General features: G+C 36.5%; 1 protein-coding gene across 2 annotated transcripts in view; it reads left to right on the forward strand.

Annotated features, from left to right (window-relative positions):
- Positions 1-15,595, forward strand: part of KLHL1 (kelch like family member 1) — a 234,295-nt gene that overhangs the window by 204,107 nt on the left and 14,593 nt on the right. For both annotated transcript variants that reach the window (XM_075046094.1, XM_075046095.1), the window contains one exon: positions 8,034-8,196. In XM_075046094.1, the coding sequence (XP_074902195.1) occupies positions 8,034-8,196 (163 nt within the window). The remainder of the gene's footprint in view (positions 1-8,033; positions 8,197-15,595) is intronic.

Consider the following 15,595-nt stretch of genomic DNA (forward strand, 5'->3'; position numbering starts at 1 on the left):
CGTGCTTGCAGCAAACAAGGCCAACAGTATTCTGTGTTGCATTAGGAAGAGTGTTGCCAGCAGGATGAGGGAGACAATCTTTCCCTTCTGCTCAGCCCTGGTGAGACACACCTGGAGTACTGCATCCAATTCTGGGCTCTCCACTACAAAAGAGACATTGACTTGCTGGAGTGAGTCCAGCGAAGGGCCACAAAGATGATTAAGGGACTGGAGCATCTCATACACGAGGAGAATCTGAGACAGCTGGGACTGCTTAGCCTGGAGGAGAGAAGGCTCAGGGTGATCTTATCAATGTGTATAAATACCTGATGGGAGGAAGTAAAGAAAATGGATCCATGGTGTCCTCAGTGATACCGAGTGAAATACAGACTGATCTACAGGAGGTATCATCTAAATGTAAAACACTCCTTTTTTCCTGTGAGGAGTGTACACTGACACAGATTTCCTAGAGAGGCTGTGGAGTCTCTATCCTAGAAGTTATTTAAAAGCCATCTGGATGTGGTCTGGGCAACTGGCCCTAGGTGACCCTGCTTTGAGTAGTGAGGTTGGTTAGACAATCTCCAGAGGTGCATACTAACCTCAGCCACTCTGTGACAGATCTACTGTAAGTGATCCTGGGAGTGAAGCTACAATACGACAATGGGAACAGAATTACAGCCCATTCAACACTGTTTCTCAGGTTTCAGTCAGTTTCCTCTTAAGCCTGGTGCAAGATCAGATGACAATAACGCACAAAACATTGCCAAATCATAATTTTTTGTCAGTTTTAACACTGTATTTAAAAAACTTTAGCCATTGCTAAACTCATTTTATAAATCCTTAGTGGTTGTAATTCATGCTTATCAGCTGTTCTTGAATAACTTATATTTCTAAGTACACTGTTCAATCTACAGTCAGTTGCTGATGATGCAATGAACACATTTGCTTTCTTAAATGAATGTCATCAGTAGTATCAAGACTTTCAGTTTTCCATTGCTTCATTTCACTGTTATGGTTTTATTTAAGCAGTTCTATACTTAGATTAAAAAGGCTGATCTCATTTAGCAGTTTTTAAAATGTATTTATTTATAATTTGCATTTTGGTATACTTACTATAAAATATTAAACACGAACCCAAAAACATAGGTCTCACTAAATCTGCGAAACTGACTTTGTAAAATTTGAGGGGCTTGTTGGTCTCATTTTGTCATTTTAAATCAAAACTTATTCATCAATTTAAACAAAGGCTAGGTGTTGATTTTTTCAGTACTACATTTTCATTCTCCCAGAATGAATTTTGGATCTTGTCAAGTAATGTATCATTACCCAAAAAATGTGTAGAAAAATCCCTTAGCTGATATGGATGAGAGAAGGATAATAGAAGGGAGGTAAAATAAAAGAAGTAGAGAGGATGTTGGTGGTAATAGAACAGGCAGAGAGATTTAGAGAGAAGATAGATTTCTTTCTGCAGCCTTTAATGGTCTCTTCATTTTCAGCACACTCTTTCTTTTTAACACTGAGTTGGTATCATCTTGGTATTCCCGTATGATATTTGTATTGAAAAGTAAGCTGAAAGTGGTTGATAGTAAACAAGCTGCTGCTGCATATAGGAGAAAGGAAAATTGGTCTAGTTAGTCCAGTCTTTCAAAATGCAACTGCTTAATCTGGAGGTGTTTTACCTTCTTAACCAGAAAGCTGAGTATATTAAGGGATTACAATCAATATTTCTCATACTTCCTATCACTATCATGCCAGGCAAGAGAGTGAATGTCTCTTTCTGGGCATTCTTCCTTTTAGGAGAAAACATCAGCAAAACAGAATCAACATCATCAACTTCACTTTCAGAAAGAGTGGAAGTCAAGGAGACTGTTGTGTTCTGTAAGACAATATACAGTCCTCTGAGTAAAAAGTAGTTGAAGAAATTAATGATGCTTGATAGCATGACTTACAAAAAATACAAATTCTTATATTTTGTAAGTCTAGCCTTCCATGTCTCCACTTTTTTGTGATTAAAACATCTGTGTGATTAATGCTTTCATTCTATTTTTAATAATTGTAAAACCAAACCAAAACAAACTGTATAGTATGAGTACCTCAAAAAAGAAGAGAAAAAACCCCAACATTTCTATAAAAACAAGTTACTGATTGATGGGAATTTTTCTGCTTATATTTGCCTTGGGTTTTTGCTATGGGCTTGTTCTCTTTGGCTGCCTTTTCTGTCACACAGTCATAGATGTGTCAAATATGTAAGTGTGGTGCGTTGACTGTGGCTGGACACCAGGTGCCCACCAAAGCTGCTCTATCACAGCTGGACAGGGGAGAGAAAATATAACAAAGGGCTTGTGGGTTGAGATAAGGACAGGGAGAGATTACTCACCAATTACTGTCATGGGCAAAACAGACTCAACTTGGGGAAATTGTTACCAATCAAATCAGAGTAGGGTAATGAGAAATAAAACCAAATCTCAAAACACCTTCCCCCCACCCCTCCCTTCTTCCTGGGCACAACTTCACTCCTGATTTTCTGTACCTCATCCCCCAAAGCAATGCAGGGGGACGGGGAATGGGGGTTACAATCAGTTCATCACACATTGTCTCTGCCGCTCCTTCCTCCTCAGGGGCAGGACTCCTCACGCTCTTCCCCTGCTCTGGTGTGGGGTCCCTCCCATGGGAGACAGTCCTTCAGGCACAGACTGCTCCAGTGTGGGTCCCCCGCGGGGTCACAAGTCCAGAAAACCTGCTCCAGCATGGAGTCCTCTCTCCACAGGGCCACAGGTCCTGCCAGGATCCTGCTCCAGTGTGGGTTTCCCATGGGGTCACAGCCTCTTTCGGGCATCCCCCTGCTCTGGCGTGGGGTCCTCCATGGGCTGCAGGTGGAGATCTGCTCCACCATGGACCTCCATGGGCTGCAGGGGACAGCCTTCCTCACCATGGTCTTCCCCAGAGGCTGCAGGGGAATCTCTGCTCCAGTGCCTGGAGCACCTCGTCCCCCTCCTTCTTCATGACCTGGGGGTCTGCAGGGCTTTTTCTCTCAAATATTCTCAGTCCTCTCCCCGGCTGCTATTCTGCAGTTGCCCCCCGCTCCTTGTTAAATCTGTTCTTCCAGAGGCACTACCACCATCACTGATGGGCTCGACCTTGGCCAGTGGCAGGTCTGTCTTGGAGCCAGCTGCCATTGGCTCTGTTGGACATGGGGGAAGCTTCTGGAAGCTTCTTACAGAAGCCACCCCTGCAGCCCCCCTGCTACTAAAACCTTGCCATGCAAACCCCATACAGTATGAAGTGATTTTTTTCCACGTCTAAGACTATATATACATCATTGTGTATTGTTATTAACAAAGATTGAATATCATTTTAATAGTGAAGAGGGAATGAAAGCTTTTTATTGGCATTGCAGCACAGAAATAACAGCCTTTATCAATTTGATTTGATTTGATTTGATTTGTTTTAAAACAATCATCAAGTTATTGCATAAAATTAATATTGCTGTGGTTGAAGCCATGTATTTTATACATGCTTCATAAAGAAATTTATTGGTTTTTTAAAGGAATGAAGGTGTATATTAGGGAAGCAACACTTTTCTTGAGCACTGAACTCTACTTTCATAAGTTCTAATTGTACCTATGTATGCCTGTCCCATTAATAACCAAAATCTGCGTACATTCAGCAAACTCTGCAACAGCTCTGCAGTAGCAATGACCTGAGAAGGCAACATTTTGAGAGTGATTATTCACAGTTTGCATGATCAAAAGGAACTATTCACAAGAAAGCATCTTAGAAAAAAATAATGGAAAATTTATTGAAAACATTATTTTGGCTGCTCCCAGAATGTTGCAAAGTCTAATCAAGAGTATTTACTTGATTCACCAGTACTGCAAGGTGCATATTTATTTGTTTATTTATTTGACTCCCATAAAGATGTCTGGGATTTAAGTACAATTTTTTTCTTTGGAAGCATTAGAGCTGCCTCTATGAGTCACTGTATTTCCCTATATTATTAATTAAGTTCTTTACGTGGACAGTGGGCTATCTAGGTTGCAAAGATTGACCTCGTCAAGAAATTACTACAGTGAAAATGTGATATCCACCCTTTCAGGGTAGCCATGAACCTCTGGGATAGATCACCTTAGATCCTTCTGCACAAGCTATTCTCATTATATGTCCTATTAATACAAAATGGAGTGGAGGAAAAATGAGAGGAAGGATAGGGCACTGATAGTTGTGATAACTGAGTTCCAGATCCCAGTCCTTGAATATTTTTGATTTCAAACAACACAGAGCTGTGGAAGCAAGAAAAAGGAAGAGCACTCTTCCCAGGGTGGTAAGTGAGGCTCTCCATTGCAAGCAGAGTCCATCAAAGAAATCTTATTATTAATCTTGTGTTAGTCTTGTGCTTTGTATTAGTAAACTTCATATTATTCTGGTGTTTTAATATTGAGTTCATCCAGCTTGGGATGAACTTTTTAATGGCTTTTTCAGCCCAGGGAGCTTGAAATAATGTGAAGAAAATGTCACAGAGTTGTAGAAAAGTGTTTAATTTTGTGGTATTGAAGATAGCTTCTGTAAGTTCTGGTGAGTGACCTGAAGTTATGTTGGCAATGAGAACTCTGAGCCTACCAGAATCATCTTTGGAAGACTGACAGAGCAAATCTGGCATAGTCCTAGCCGTCTGTAATAAAGAATTGTTTCTGGAGCAAACTGTTCTCAAAATAGCATACAGTTTATTCTGCTGAGGAAACTATTTGGTTTGCCTTGGCTCTCTGGAAGGAGGTATGATTGGGAAACCAATAATGAGTATTCAACCAGTTTGGTCATATTTGACAGTGGTATTTGACAGACCAAATCACCAAAATGTCTTTGATATATCATAATAGAGTTGTGAGTTTTCAGTAGGTGACTTTCTGTCCCCTCTACACCATAATATCTCTGCTATGTAATCTGTGTTAAGCAATAGATGAAGAATGGAGGGAAGATAAAGAGATTTATTAGTTTATTAGCCCACCAGATTGGGAAGGAGAGTGCGTGAATGAAAAGTAGAAGAGAAACAATGGATTTATTGTTAAACAACAAGAAAGAAAAAGCATTATGCAATTAGATTCAGTATAGAGACCTAGCTGTTTTTCCCACAAAGATGTCTGTCCCACAAAGCATCTCACTCTCTATGTCATGATATATTAAATTATGCACTAAATCTTACATTTCTGTCACTTCAACCTGTCATCAATAGACCTCCTGCAGTTACCAATTTGACAGGTTTGTCTAGCCCAGCCTTCAGAGTTGTTAACTTGGGAAAAGAAGACAGATTCCATCTAGAACAAATACTGAGAGACAGAGTCCATACCAAAGCCAAAGAAATTGTGATATCCATGCCCAAATTCAGCAAATTTATATAGGCTCATAGATTTTTATGGCCTGAAGTTACTGCTGTGATCATGTAGACTGACTTTCTGGAAGGGCAATACAGAATTTCTCCCTGTCATTTCTGCATTGAGGACATGCCATCTCAAGGAGTTTGAGCATGTCTGTCTAAAAACTTATCAGTGTAGATATGAAAACTTCAAGGAACACAGAAACTACCACAATCCTAAATTCATAATTCCAATAAATCCTTAGCATCATTGGTTAAAATATGGAATATTATTCTTAGGCTTAATTTAACAGGTTACTAATTCCAGTCATTAGATCTTACTAGTCTTCTTACAGTTAGACTATTAATCATACAATTTTTTCTTTATGCAGGTACTTATACAGTATGATTGGATTAACTCTTGGAAAAAATATCTTGATAAACCCTACAAGTGTTATGGAATTTCCAGCAGGTTTTCCAGATTTTTAATGGTTCTTTTGTAATTCTTTCTGAAGTTCCTCCATACTATTTACATTCTTTACATGTACAACATCTGCATCCATTAGTTTTCATGAGTGTACCGTTACAGGAACTCACTACCAGCTGTGACTACAAGTTTCTCAATTGGTTCCACTTTGCATTTATGCTTCTCAGATATCTACAAATATCGAAGCAAAATTTAAAAAACAAAGGAGACAAAATACTTAAAATAGACATATTACTACTTTAAGGGAATGCAGCACCTTGTTTGGTTTTTTTATTTACTTATTAGAGAACTGGACTTTGAACATTAATATATTGAATTTACATAGTCCAAGGTGATGATTTGCCCTCACGTATACAGCCATAACTATACCAAAACAGAATGAAATTCAATATTGCGGAATGTATTTGTCCAGTATTTTAAAACATAGCGGGCTAGAACTGGACTAGCTCTTAAGGAGCAAATGTAAGGATGTCAATGCAATTGGTATTCTGTAAAGAAGAGACTTTAAATGTGTAAACCCATAGCAAGTTAGTGTGTGCTATAGTCAGCAGCACGGAGGATTACTTTTGTACAGAAGCCCTTCTGTCTTTGTCCTGTATGGAAAAATAATTTTCCTATTTTTTTGCCAGTAAATTTTCCTATTATAGAAGCAATGCAAACTGGCAAACTCAAACAGGCAATCTTGTATTGAATCCCTTAAAGTTCTCCAAGCAAAAGAAGCTTCCAGATTTCTTCATTGGTGTAGCTGTAACTATATTCACACCTTTTGGCAGATGAGCATGTCATGAGTCTCACACTAAAGCAACATTTTTATTTTGGCAGTTTTCTAACTGCAACATTTCCCCGTGTCAATGTCAGACTAATTTATGTGGAAATGGAATTGAACATCATGACAGCAAAGTATGTAGAAGTTATTCACTAAGGTCAGAAAAGTTCAGAGAACACTCTGATGAACTTTAAAAGCTAGTTGAATTCACAACACAACAGCAAGTGGTAAATGCAAAGTAAAAGACATTGGGAAAAAAATCTGAAGGAATTGTGCATCTCACAGGGTTCTACATGCATTGTACAGACCCAGCAAAGTTCTCACTAGAGAGAAGTCAGTGAAGACTATTTTCTTTATTGTATTTCTCTGAAACTGTAATGATCTACTGTTTTTTGATTTTTTTGATGAGTTCAAATCATGTGAAATGGAGTGGAAAAAAAAGACACTGATTTAGGAATAGGATTGGATTTAGCTTGAGATTTTTCAGAATGATGCTCATTTGGGATCATGGATTCACAGAATGGAATTACTAAGCTCACTGTATTGTAACAAATGATACTTAGCTATAACTTATCTTCCAGAGCCTTCTAAGCTTAACTGAAGATACTGTGAGATAGACAATTCATCAGTTCCTTTGAATGGGTGATTAAAAACCCTCATAGTTAAAAAATTGTTTCTTATTTAAATTTTTCCTACTTCAACTTCCATGCTTCAAATTTTGTTTTACTTTTCTTCACTAGATAAAAGAATCCTTATATACCCAACATTATTTTCCTGTGAAGGTACCCATTCTCTTGTTATTTCTTTTTTTTATAAGGTAAATTGATGAACCGGCTTAAGTTTCTCACTGTAAGTTACGTATTTGAGCCTTTGAATATGTTTTTTGATTCTGTGCCTGTCCACCAAGCTTCCAGCTAGTGAAAAATTGAATGTTTTCTTCTACATAATTGACAAAAATGCTGAAAACATCAGGCTTCTTTCCCTTCCCTGTGGAACCCTGGTAGAAGCAATTCCATTCAGTGAATCCTCCTTAGGTTGACAATAATTAGAGATCCATCAGGTATCCAGTCCATAATTTATTTATCATGTGCTTTACTGATATTCTAAAGAGCTAATTCATTATCAGAATGTTATGAGATACTAAGTTAAACAGTATACAGAAATCTAAGACTATCACATCATTGACAGGTTATTCTATGAAGCAAACAATCTTCTCAAGGAATTAAATTAGGTTTGTTTGACAAGACCTATTTTTCATAAAGCCATGTGGAATGGCATTAATTTTATTCCTGTTTGCTAATCCTTAATTAATCAAATCTCAAATTGGTGTTTCCATTTTCACTTTGAATGTGCAAGTTCATTTGTTAGCTGTGTTTTGGAAAACTTTTTTTTTTTTTTTACTATTGATAGAGAAAGCATACTTTTATCTTCTTTCACTCTCTCCTCCATTTTAGGAGTTACAGTGCTTGAAGGGCCTATTTATGCAGTGGGAGGACATGATGGTTGGAGTTATTTGAATACAGTTGAGAGGTGGGACCCTCAAAGTCAGCAGTGGACATTTGTGGCAAGTATGTCAATTGCCAGAAGCACTGTTGGAGTAGCAGCATTAAATGGCAAGTGAGTAGGGTATTCTTACACGGTTGAAACACATTTCTTAGAGGAATCAAAAACTGTGACACACAATAGTAAATAACTTTTAGCATGTTGTAATAGAGGATGTCTTTTAAAGTAAATGTAGACAGAGTTGTGCACACCCTCCTATATCTCATGGCTCCTACATTTATTTGAAATAAGTAATTTGTATATATTTTCTATATTATTTTTGTTTAATATTTATATCAAATGCTTAAGAATATAGACCTGAAATTTCAGTGTGTATGGTGTAAACAACAGTCAGTTGCATCATCTGACTTTTATATGTTGTATATATCAGTTCTAGTTAACCGAGTTTATCCTTCTAATATAGTCATGTACCCAGTGATAAGATTTGTTGTATATACATTTTGTACCTTGCTTCAGCCAAACATTGACCCATGAAACTGTCTTTGTCTCAAGGCAATTACATCCACACAGCAAGTAAACATAAATTTGATTCTTGTCAAAACAGTCAGACTACATTAAACCTGTAATTCTATTTTTTTTCATATTCTAAGTTTCTCTTTTATAACTTTCATTTTCATTTCAAACTTTCAATTAAAAATAAAATTTTCATATAGCACTTACTAAAACTTATTTTATGGTAATGTGATATTATGTATTACTTGTTGCTTATCACTTTTAAAGTATTGGCTTTTAGCTATGTGGCTAAAAAAAGTATGGTGTGAACTGTAATAATTTAGAGGTGGGGGAGAAGTTCATCACACCTAACTTCAGAGATTTTTGTATAGACATCTACAAGTGAGCCAATCATCTTAAGTTTGCCTTATGGTCAATGGAAGAAATACGTGCTTTCAGGATATCATTTGTCTTACTTATTTTAGACATTTGTGTTAGGACAGCATGAATTGTTCTAAGTGCCCATTTTTCTCTACTAACTGTATAGAAAACCTGAGGACTCTGATATCAGATTTTGACTTCTACGTTTCTGATATTTAAGTGGGGAAGATGAATCCCACTGTAGACAACTGAAAATAAATAAAGGGCAGTCAGTAAAGAATCCCTTGGGAAGGGTGGGAGCAATGGAGTAAGGCAAATTTCTGGAATATTATTTTCCTCATACTTTATTGCTACTGAACAGCAAGGAAAAAAGGATGAGAAACAGCTGCAGATGTGGGATGGAATGAGAGAGTAAATGTTGAGGACATGAAAAAGATAGTTAATGCAAGTTAGGATAAAAAGATTATGGGAAAAAAAAGGACTTATTAAGGCTATTGGGTTTCATGGTAGACTATGCTGTTTCATAATTGAACAATCCAATAAAATTTGCCCGCCCCATTTCTTCCAGGAGCAAATAATTCAGTTTTGATTACAGTTGGAAAAACACTCAAAAATCCTTTATATTAGGTTGTGCTTATCACACCTAAGATACAGGCTTGAGATAAGTAGGCTGAATTGATTGCTGGTGTTGTCAGACTCTTTCCACTGACTGTAAGAGTCACTGAATATAAAAGTCAACAAAGGAGCTTAATTTAGCCCAAACAACAATGTTGCAAGACCTATAGGAGGTTGTGTACCTTTCTGTAGCAGCAGGAGGAGGCCTGACAGAGTACCCATAATCACATCATTATGACAATATGCAGATATATATTTTTTAAATTGAATCTCAAATTAATTAAAACTACAGGCTTTAAAAGTGTTAACTAATTTTAAGAGTTTGTCAGTTGTGTCCTATTTGCAGTGTAACTCTGGATTAAACAGGCTTTATTGGATGCATTCATTATTAATGCTATATTATTTAATTCATGGTATTATATATTCAGATGATCTACTTCTCATCCATGACACTAGGAGTTAGTTTTATGTTGTGAAATCACCTGCAAACTACTGAAGCTTAATTGTCATTGCTTTCTCTTACTAAGTCACAGTGGCACTGAAATGTTCCAGAATAGATCAAATGGACAAAGCTGCTTTAATAACCCTGTTACTCTAAAAGAATCTGGTTTCAATAGTGTATTAGCCATGCAGAAAACTAGCAGAGACAAGATCTACACAAATAACCCTGCAAATATAGATCTAAAATTATGAAGAGCTGCAAATGATTACGTATATATATTCCAGGTATCTTTCTTTTGCACTGCTGAGCATGTATTTAATGCTTCTCAGTTAATAAATGCTCAATTTTGCATGACTTACTTAGAACACATTTAAATGAAAAGAGATATTATCTGTGTCTCAGAAAGGTGGAATGGACACCACTGAAAACAGAAAAGCAGTGGTCACACTGAAGCAAATAACAAATATACTACTGATTTTTATTTTTTTTTTAATCTGAATAACCATCTTTAAAAAATATCCCATATGCTGAGATCTGAAACTTGAAAACATATGTAAGGACCAAACCTTTCAACTCTCTGGTGCTATTCTTACTACACTGCTGTTCCACACAACTGACATATGCTGCATTCCTCATCTGAGTGTTTTGCTTTGAACTAGGCAGAAAGTTATGGAATTTTTTTTTTTAAATAAATTCTAAGGATATTAGAAATAGATGTCTCAATGAGAAACAAAATGTTGGCTTTAACATTCAACAAAGGAGGAACTATTTTATTATGGTAGTTCTGAGGACCCTTTTTCTGGTTATTCCTTATGTTTTTCTTCTGCACTGAATTTAATAAGTAAATAAATAAAATGCAGCAGGGTTAGACTGTCTTTGAAGTGAGAAAGTTAGAAACTATTCTATGTGTATATCTCCCACACTGCTTTGGGCACTTTACATAAAAGGGGTACTGTATGCTAAATATCTCAAATGTGAGCTTCTTAAATACTTGAAAAAATATAGTCTCGTCTTTTGTGTTTTAATGCTGGAAACTATTCCATTTGTGATCTCCATACCTCTATGGTCTGCTTCATTGGTTTTCCAGTTAAAGCCATTTTAAGCAGAAAAAAATGATACATAGTACCATAAAATTTGATGAAAATTGTATTTCTTTATAAGCTTCTGATGGAAATAAATAAAAAATAAAACCTTTTACATTCTGATCTCCTTAGGCTCTGAGACAATTGATTTTTAAGTAGCTTCTTATTAGTTCTTAATGTATTGAACCTTTTTAAGCTTACTTATGTTTTTGAAGCTCACTTGTATAGTCTGTGCAAGTCAATTATGAATTATTTTGCTGCTCAAACAAATGGAAAGCAATACTATCTGAATTTGGCAAAACAGGGCACACAGAAATGAATGTTATTTCACTGAAATACATTTTCAAATTTAAACTGAAAATGGCATATTATATCAAAATCTTTCCTAATACCTGAAAAGGAATGTGTCAGTGTGTGCATCGAAATACAGTCTGGAAAATCTTTTAATTATTGAAGCCCTAAAATCCTGCTGAATTTGTCAGAAATTCAGAAAAATAAATATCTGAAGTACTTTTTTTTTTTTTTAACTTGATGCCTTTATCAATTTTTAACATACTTTGGTAGCTACTGTAGGACTGGCCATGACTGTAGAGTTTCATGGGATGAAACATGGTCAGTAGTTCCTTCTGATCTGGAAGCAGGATCTTCTTTTCTGCCTTGTTACTGTTAACAACCCTGTTGCACAGACACAAAGAGAAAGAGTGCATGAACTCTCTCACATCAGCAACAGATGTGGGTGTTAAAACATTAAATGTGAAACAGATTTAAACTTTAAAAAAATCAGGAAAGGATGGTGCTTTTTATATGCAGATAACAGGAGAGGTCAGAAGTTGGGATGATTTATTTGAATTGTTCTTTGGGGGCTGACATAAGTGACATATAACTAGTATGCAATATATACTATGTAGGACTAGTATTCTACAGTTTACAGGACATAATGCTGAAGCCATAGTACTCTTCTACAGCATAAGTTAAAAGCACTAGGAAACCAGAAGTACAAAAAAAATTGTATGTTTTCCAGAAATTTTTTAAAATTGTCACTTACTTTTTCAAGATTATGTCTTAATTTCTTCATTTTCACAATCAAGAAGAAAAAAAAATTCTAGTTGACCGTTTCAATCCAATAAATACTAATCTTGTCAGTAACTTAAAATGTAGTTGCCTCCGAGGCTACAGTAGCTATTTATTAGCTTTCTATTAAAAAGTCTTTAATATAAGAAGTATGCATTCCCTAAGAACACTGAACCTTTACACTAATTTTCTTCATGTAATTTAATTTCAGAACAAAATTTATTCTAATGGGGAAACTGTAAGTAAAAATAAAATTAAGTTTATACACTATCCTTTGGACTGTATACCTAAAAGAGACTCTCTGTATCATACAGATTTATGTTATTCCAAATAATTGTGACAAAACCATAACTGAAAATTTTCTAGATTTTCCTATTATATGGCCATAAAATTACATTACAGAAAATATTCCTGAGTTTTTACCTGTATGTTGGAAATTATCAGCATTCTTTTTGTGTAACTATAGCTTTCATGGCAGAAAGACTGGCCCTTTACTTGTGTTCTCTTCAACAGATATCAGTAAATCTGTGCTACAAAAGGAAAAAATACTCAGCTGTTATTATGATCTGCAGATTGACTTTAAATGGTACAACATCACAGCAGTACATTGAGTTAAGTGTCAAATATAATGACTTTGGCACACACTGGGAAGCAGTTCATTCACGTGGTAACATCTCGTGGAACAAAGGAGAAGGAAGGTCTGCCCTTTATTGATTGCCACATCCTCAAAGATGTGCTTTAGTGAACTTGATATTTCTACCTGCTGCTGTTGTTTTTATCAAATATCACACACCATTATTGATCTATGATAGATGATAAAAAGCAAGGAATTGTCTAACCTTAACATTTAAAAATAGAACTATTTTAAGTGCCCTTTCAAATCATCTTTTACTTTTATTTGAGAAAAAAAAGTTTTATAAGTATTTGTTTTCTTCGAAGAAAAGTAAAACAGCAGTGAAAAATGCTGCAGGAAAATATTATTGCCCATCAATATCTATCTGACTTGTATCTGATTCTTTCAACAAAGCAGCAGCAATGGATTTTTTGTTATTATCATTAGTATTAGGATTTCTATTACATCTGTGGTTTTGCATTGTACAATGAGGGAAGAAGAAAGGAGATGCTGTGAACTGGGAGTTACTCTGGCATTGTTATGGTGGGTTAGCCTTGGCTAACAGTCAAATGCACACCCAGATGCTCACTCACTCTCCTTCATTAGACAGGGGAAGAAAATAGGCTGAGAAAGCTCATGGGTTGAGACAAAGACAGCAAGATCACTTACCAGTTACTGTCACGGGCAAAACAAACTTGACTTGGGGAAAATTAATGTAATTTATTGCTAAGAAAAATAGATTCTGGGTTGTTAGAAACAAAGACAAATTTTAAAAAACACCTTTCTTCACCCCTTTCACAGGTTCATCCTCTGTCTTTCATTCCTGATTCCTCTACCCCCACCCGAGTGGTGCAGGAGGATGGGGAATGGGGGTTGCAGTCAGTCCATAACTGCTCCTCTCTGCTGCTCCTTCCTCCTCATGCATTTCCCTTCTCCATCACGGGCTCTCCACAGGCAGCTGTCCTTCGGGAAATAGCCTGCTGCTCCAGTGTGGTGGTGGTGTGGATATCTGCTTCAATGCCATGGAGCACCTCCTCCTCCTTCTCTGACTTTGGTGTTGCCTCTACTGTTTCTCACTCTGGTTTTTTCCCTCCTCACTCTCTCTCTGCACCATTTTCTGCCCTTTCTGAAACCTGTTTTCCCCGAGGCACCCCGGCCTTGTCTGTGGGGCTGAGCGGTGCCCGGGGGTGGGCGGGTTGGAGCCGGCTGGAACCGGCTGTGTCCGGCACAGGGCAGCCCCACAGCCCCCCCCCCCCCCCCCAGCACCTGGGCACTTACAAACAGTACAATGGCAATATTGATTTTTGCACACTTAATCATGAAATAATTGCCACATACTGGACATTTTTGTGCTGAGTTAGGAGATCAGGTTGCCTATCAAAATGTTGTCTAAATGGAGTTTGGAGAAGACAGGATTATTAGAAGACAGTAAGGAAGCCATTTAAACTGGGCAAGGGTGAAAGATGAAGAATGGGGATAGGCTTCAAGTACCCAAGCCACAGATCTGTCTTGGGGCAAATTACCAGCTCTGGCCAGGGTTCACCGGTTTTTTATAGCAGTTTTGAAAAAAGCTGAGTTGAACATTTTTAAAACATTTGAGCTTTCAGGAGGTTGGTGCCATAGATCTATCTGTGGTTCTTGTTTCATAAGTTTGGTACCAAAGGAAGTAACCAAATGCTCAAACACTCTTGAGGACAAGAGTCACAATTCATAATCTCAGGAAAGACATCTGAATTATGACTGGTGATTATTTTAAGCAGGAAAATGCAATACAAATACTAAGGGTAAGATGCTTAAACTGACTCAAAGGTATTTTCTTTTATTGGAACAAAACTCTAAACATAGATCCTCTTAATCCAATCCATCATCTTTAACATTGGAGTCATTTGGAAAGCTTCATCTTTCTCCATCAATCATGTTTCCTTCCTTTTTCCTGTTTATCTTAGTTACTGATATTTAAATGTATTCCCTTCTCATATTTCTATTGAAAGACACTCTGATGTAAAAATATGATTTTGTGGTTGTGTCCTTTATGAAATTATTTATTATCAGTAGGCAATGTCAAATTTTGTTTGTTTCTTGACTGTAGCAGATAGGATTTAGAATGGCTTCCACATTCTATTAATTCTACTTAGGCATTCATAGAAATAGAGCATGCCAATGATTTTTTTTTTAAAAGAATACATATGTATATGTGTATTTACTATTTTGTTCCCTCACGCCCATGCAAATTCATTTGTTACATTTTCAATTTCATTTGTTAGGTGGAGAGGCTTTAATAACATCTAGCTTTATTTTTTAAAAAATGTTTTTTATTGATTTATATTCAGTTACCTTCATTCGGTTCCACCAGTTTTGCGATAGTTGGATTCATTTAAGAATGGATTTCCATAAATTGGATTATTGTCTTAGCAGTACTTTTCCAGCTATTCTCTTTTTCATTTTGAATAGGAAACACAGAGAGCTGGCCAATACAGATGCTAGCATATATGCAGGGGAATGTTTTGTTTTCAGGTCATTTAATGAGACAAAGCTGGAATGAAACTTGTGTTATTTAGATCAATATTGTGCCTGTGGTAAGTAGCAGTTGCTTTAGTTTAATATGTCCCTTATGACTATTAGGCGTTATTACAAAGTGAGCATTAGAAAATTCAGCTTGCTGAACCTTCATTTTCAAGAAAATAACAGAATTCAAACCAAATTAGCGTGAGCACAAGAAGGGTTCTCAAAATTGTCTTGCAGTTAGTCACTCACAGGAATATAGTTGTTGTGTACTGACCTCGGAGAGGCATAGGTTAATAATTCCACAAAGTCCTT

The sequence above is a fragment of the Buteo buteo genome, chromosome 14, assembly GCF_964188355.1.
Source record: "Buteo buteo chromosome 14, bButBut1.hap1.1, whole genome shotgun sequence".
NCBI lineage: Eukaryota > Metazoa > Chordata > Aves > Accipitriformes > Accipitridae > Buteo > Buteo buteo.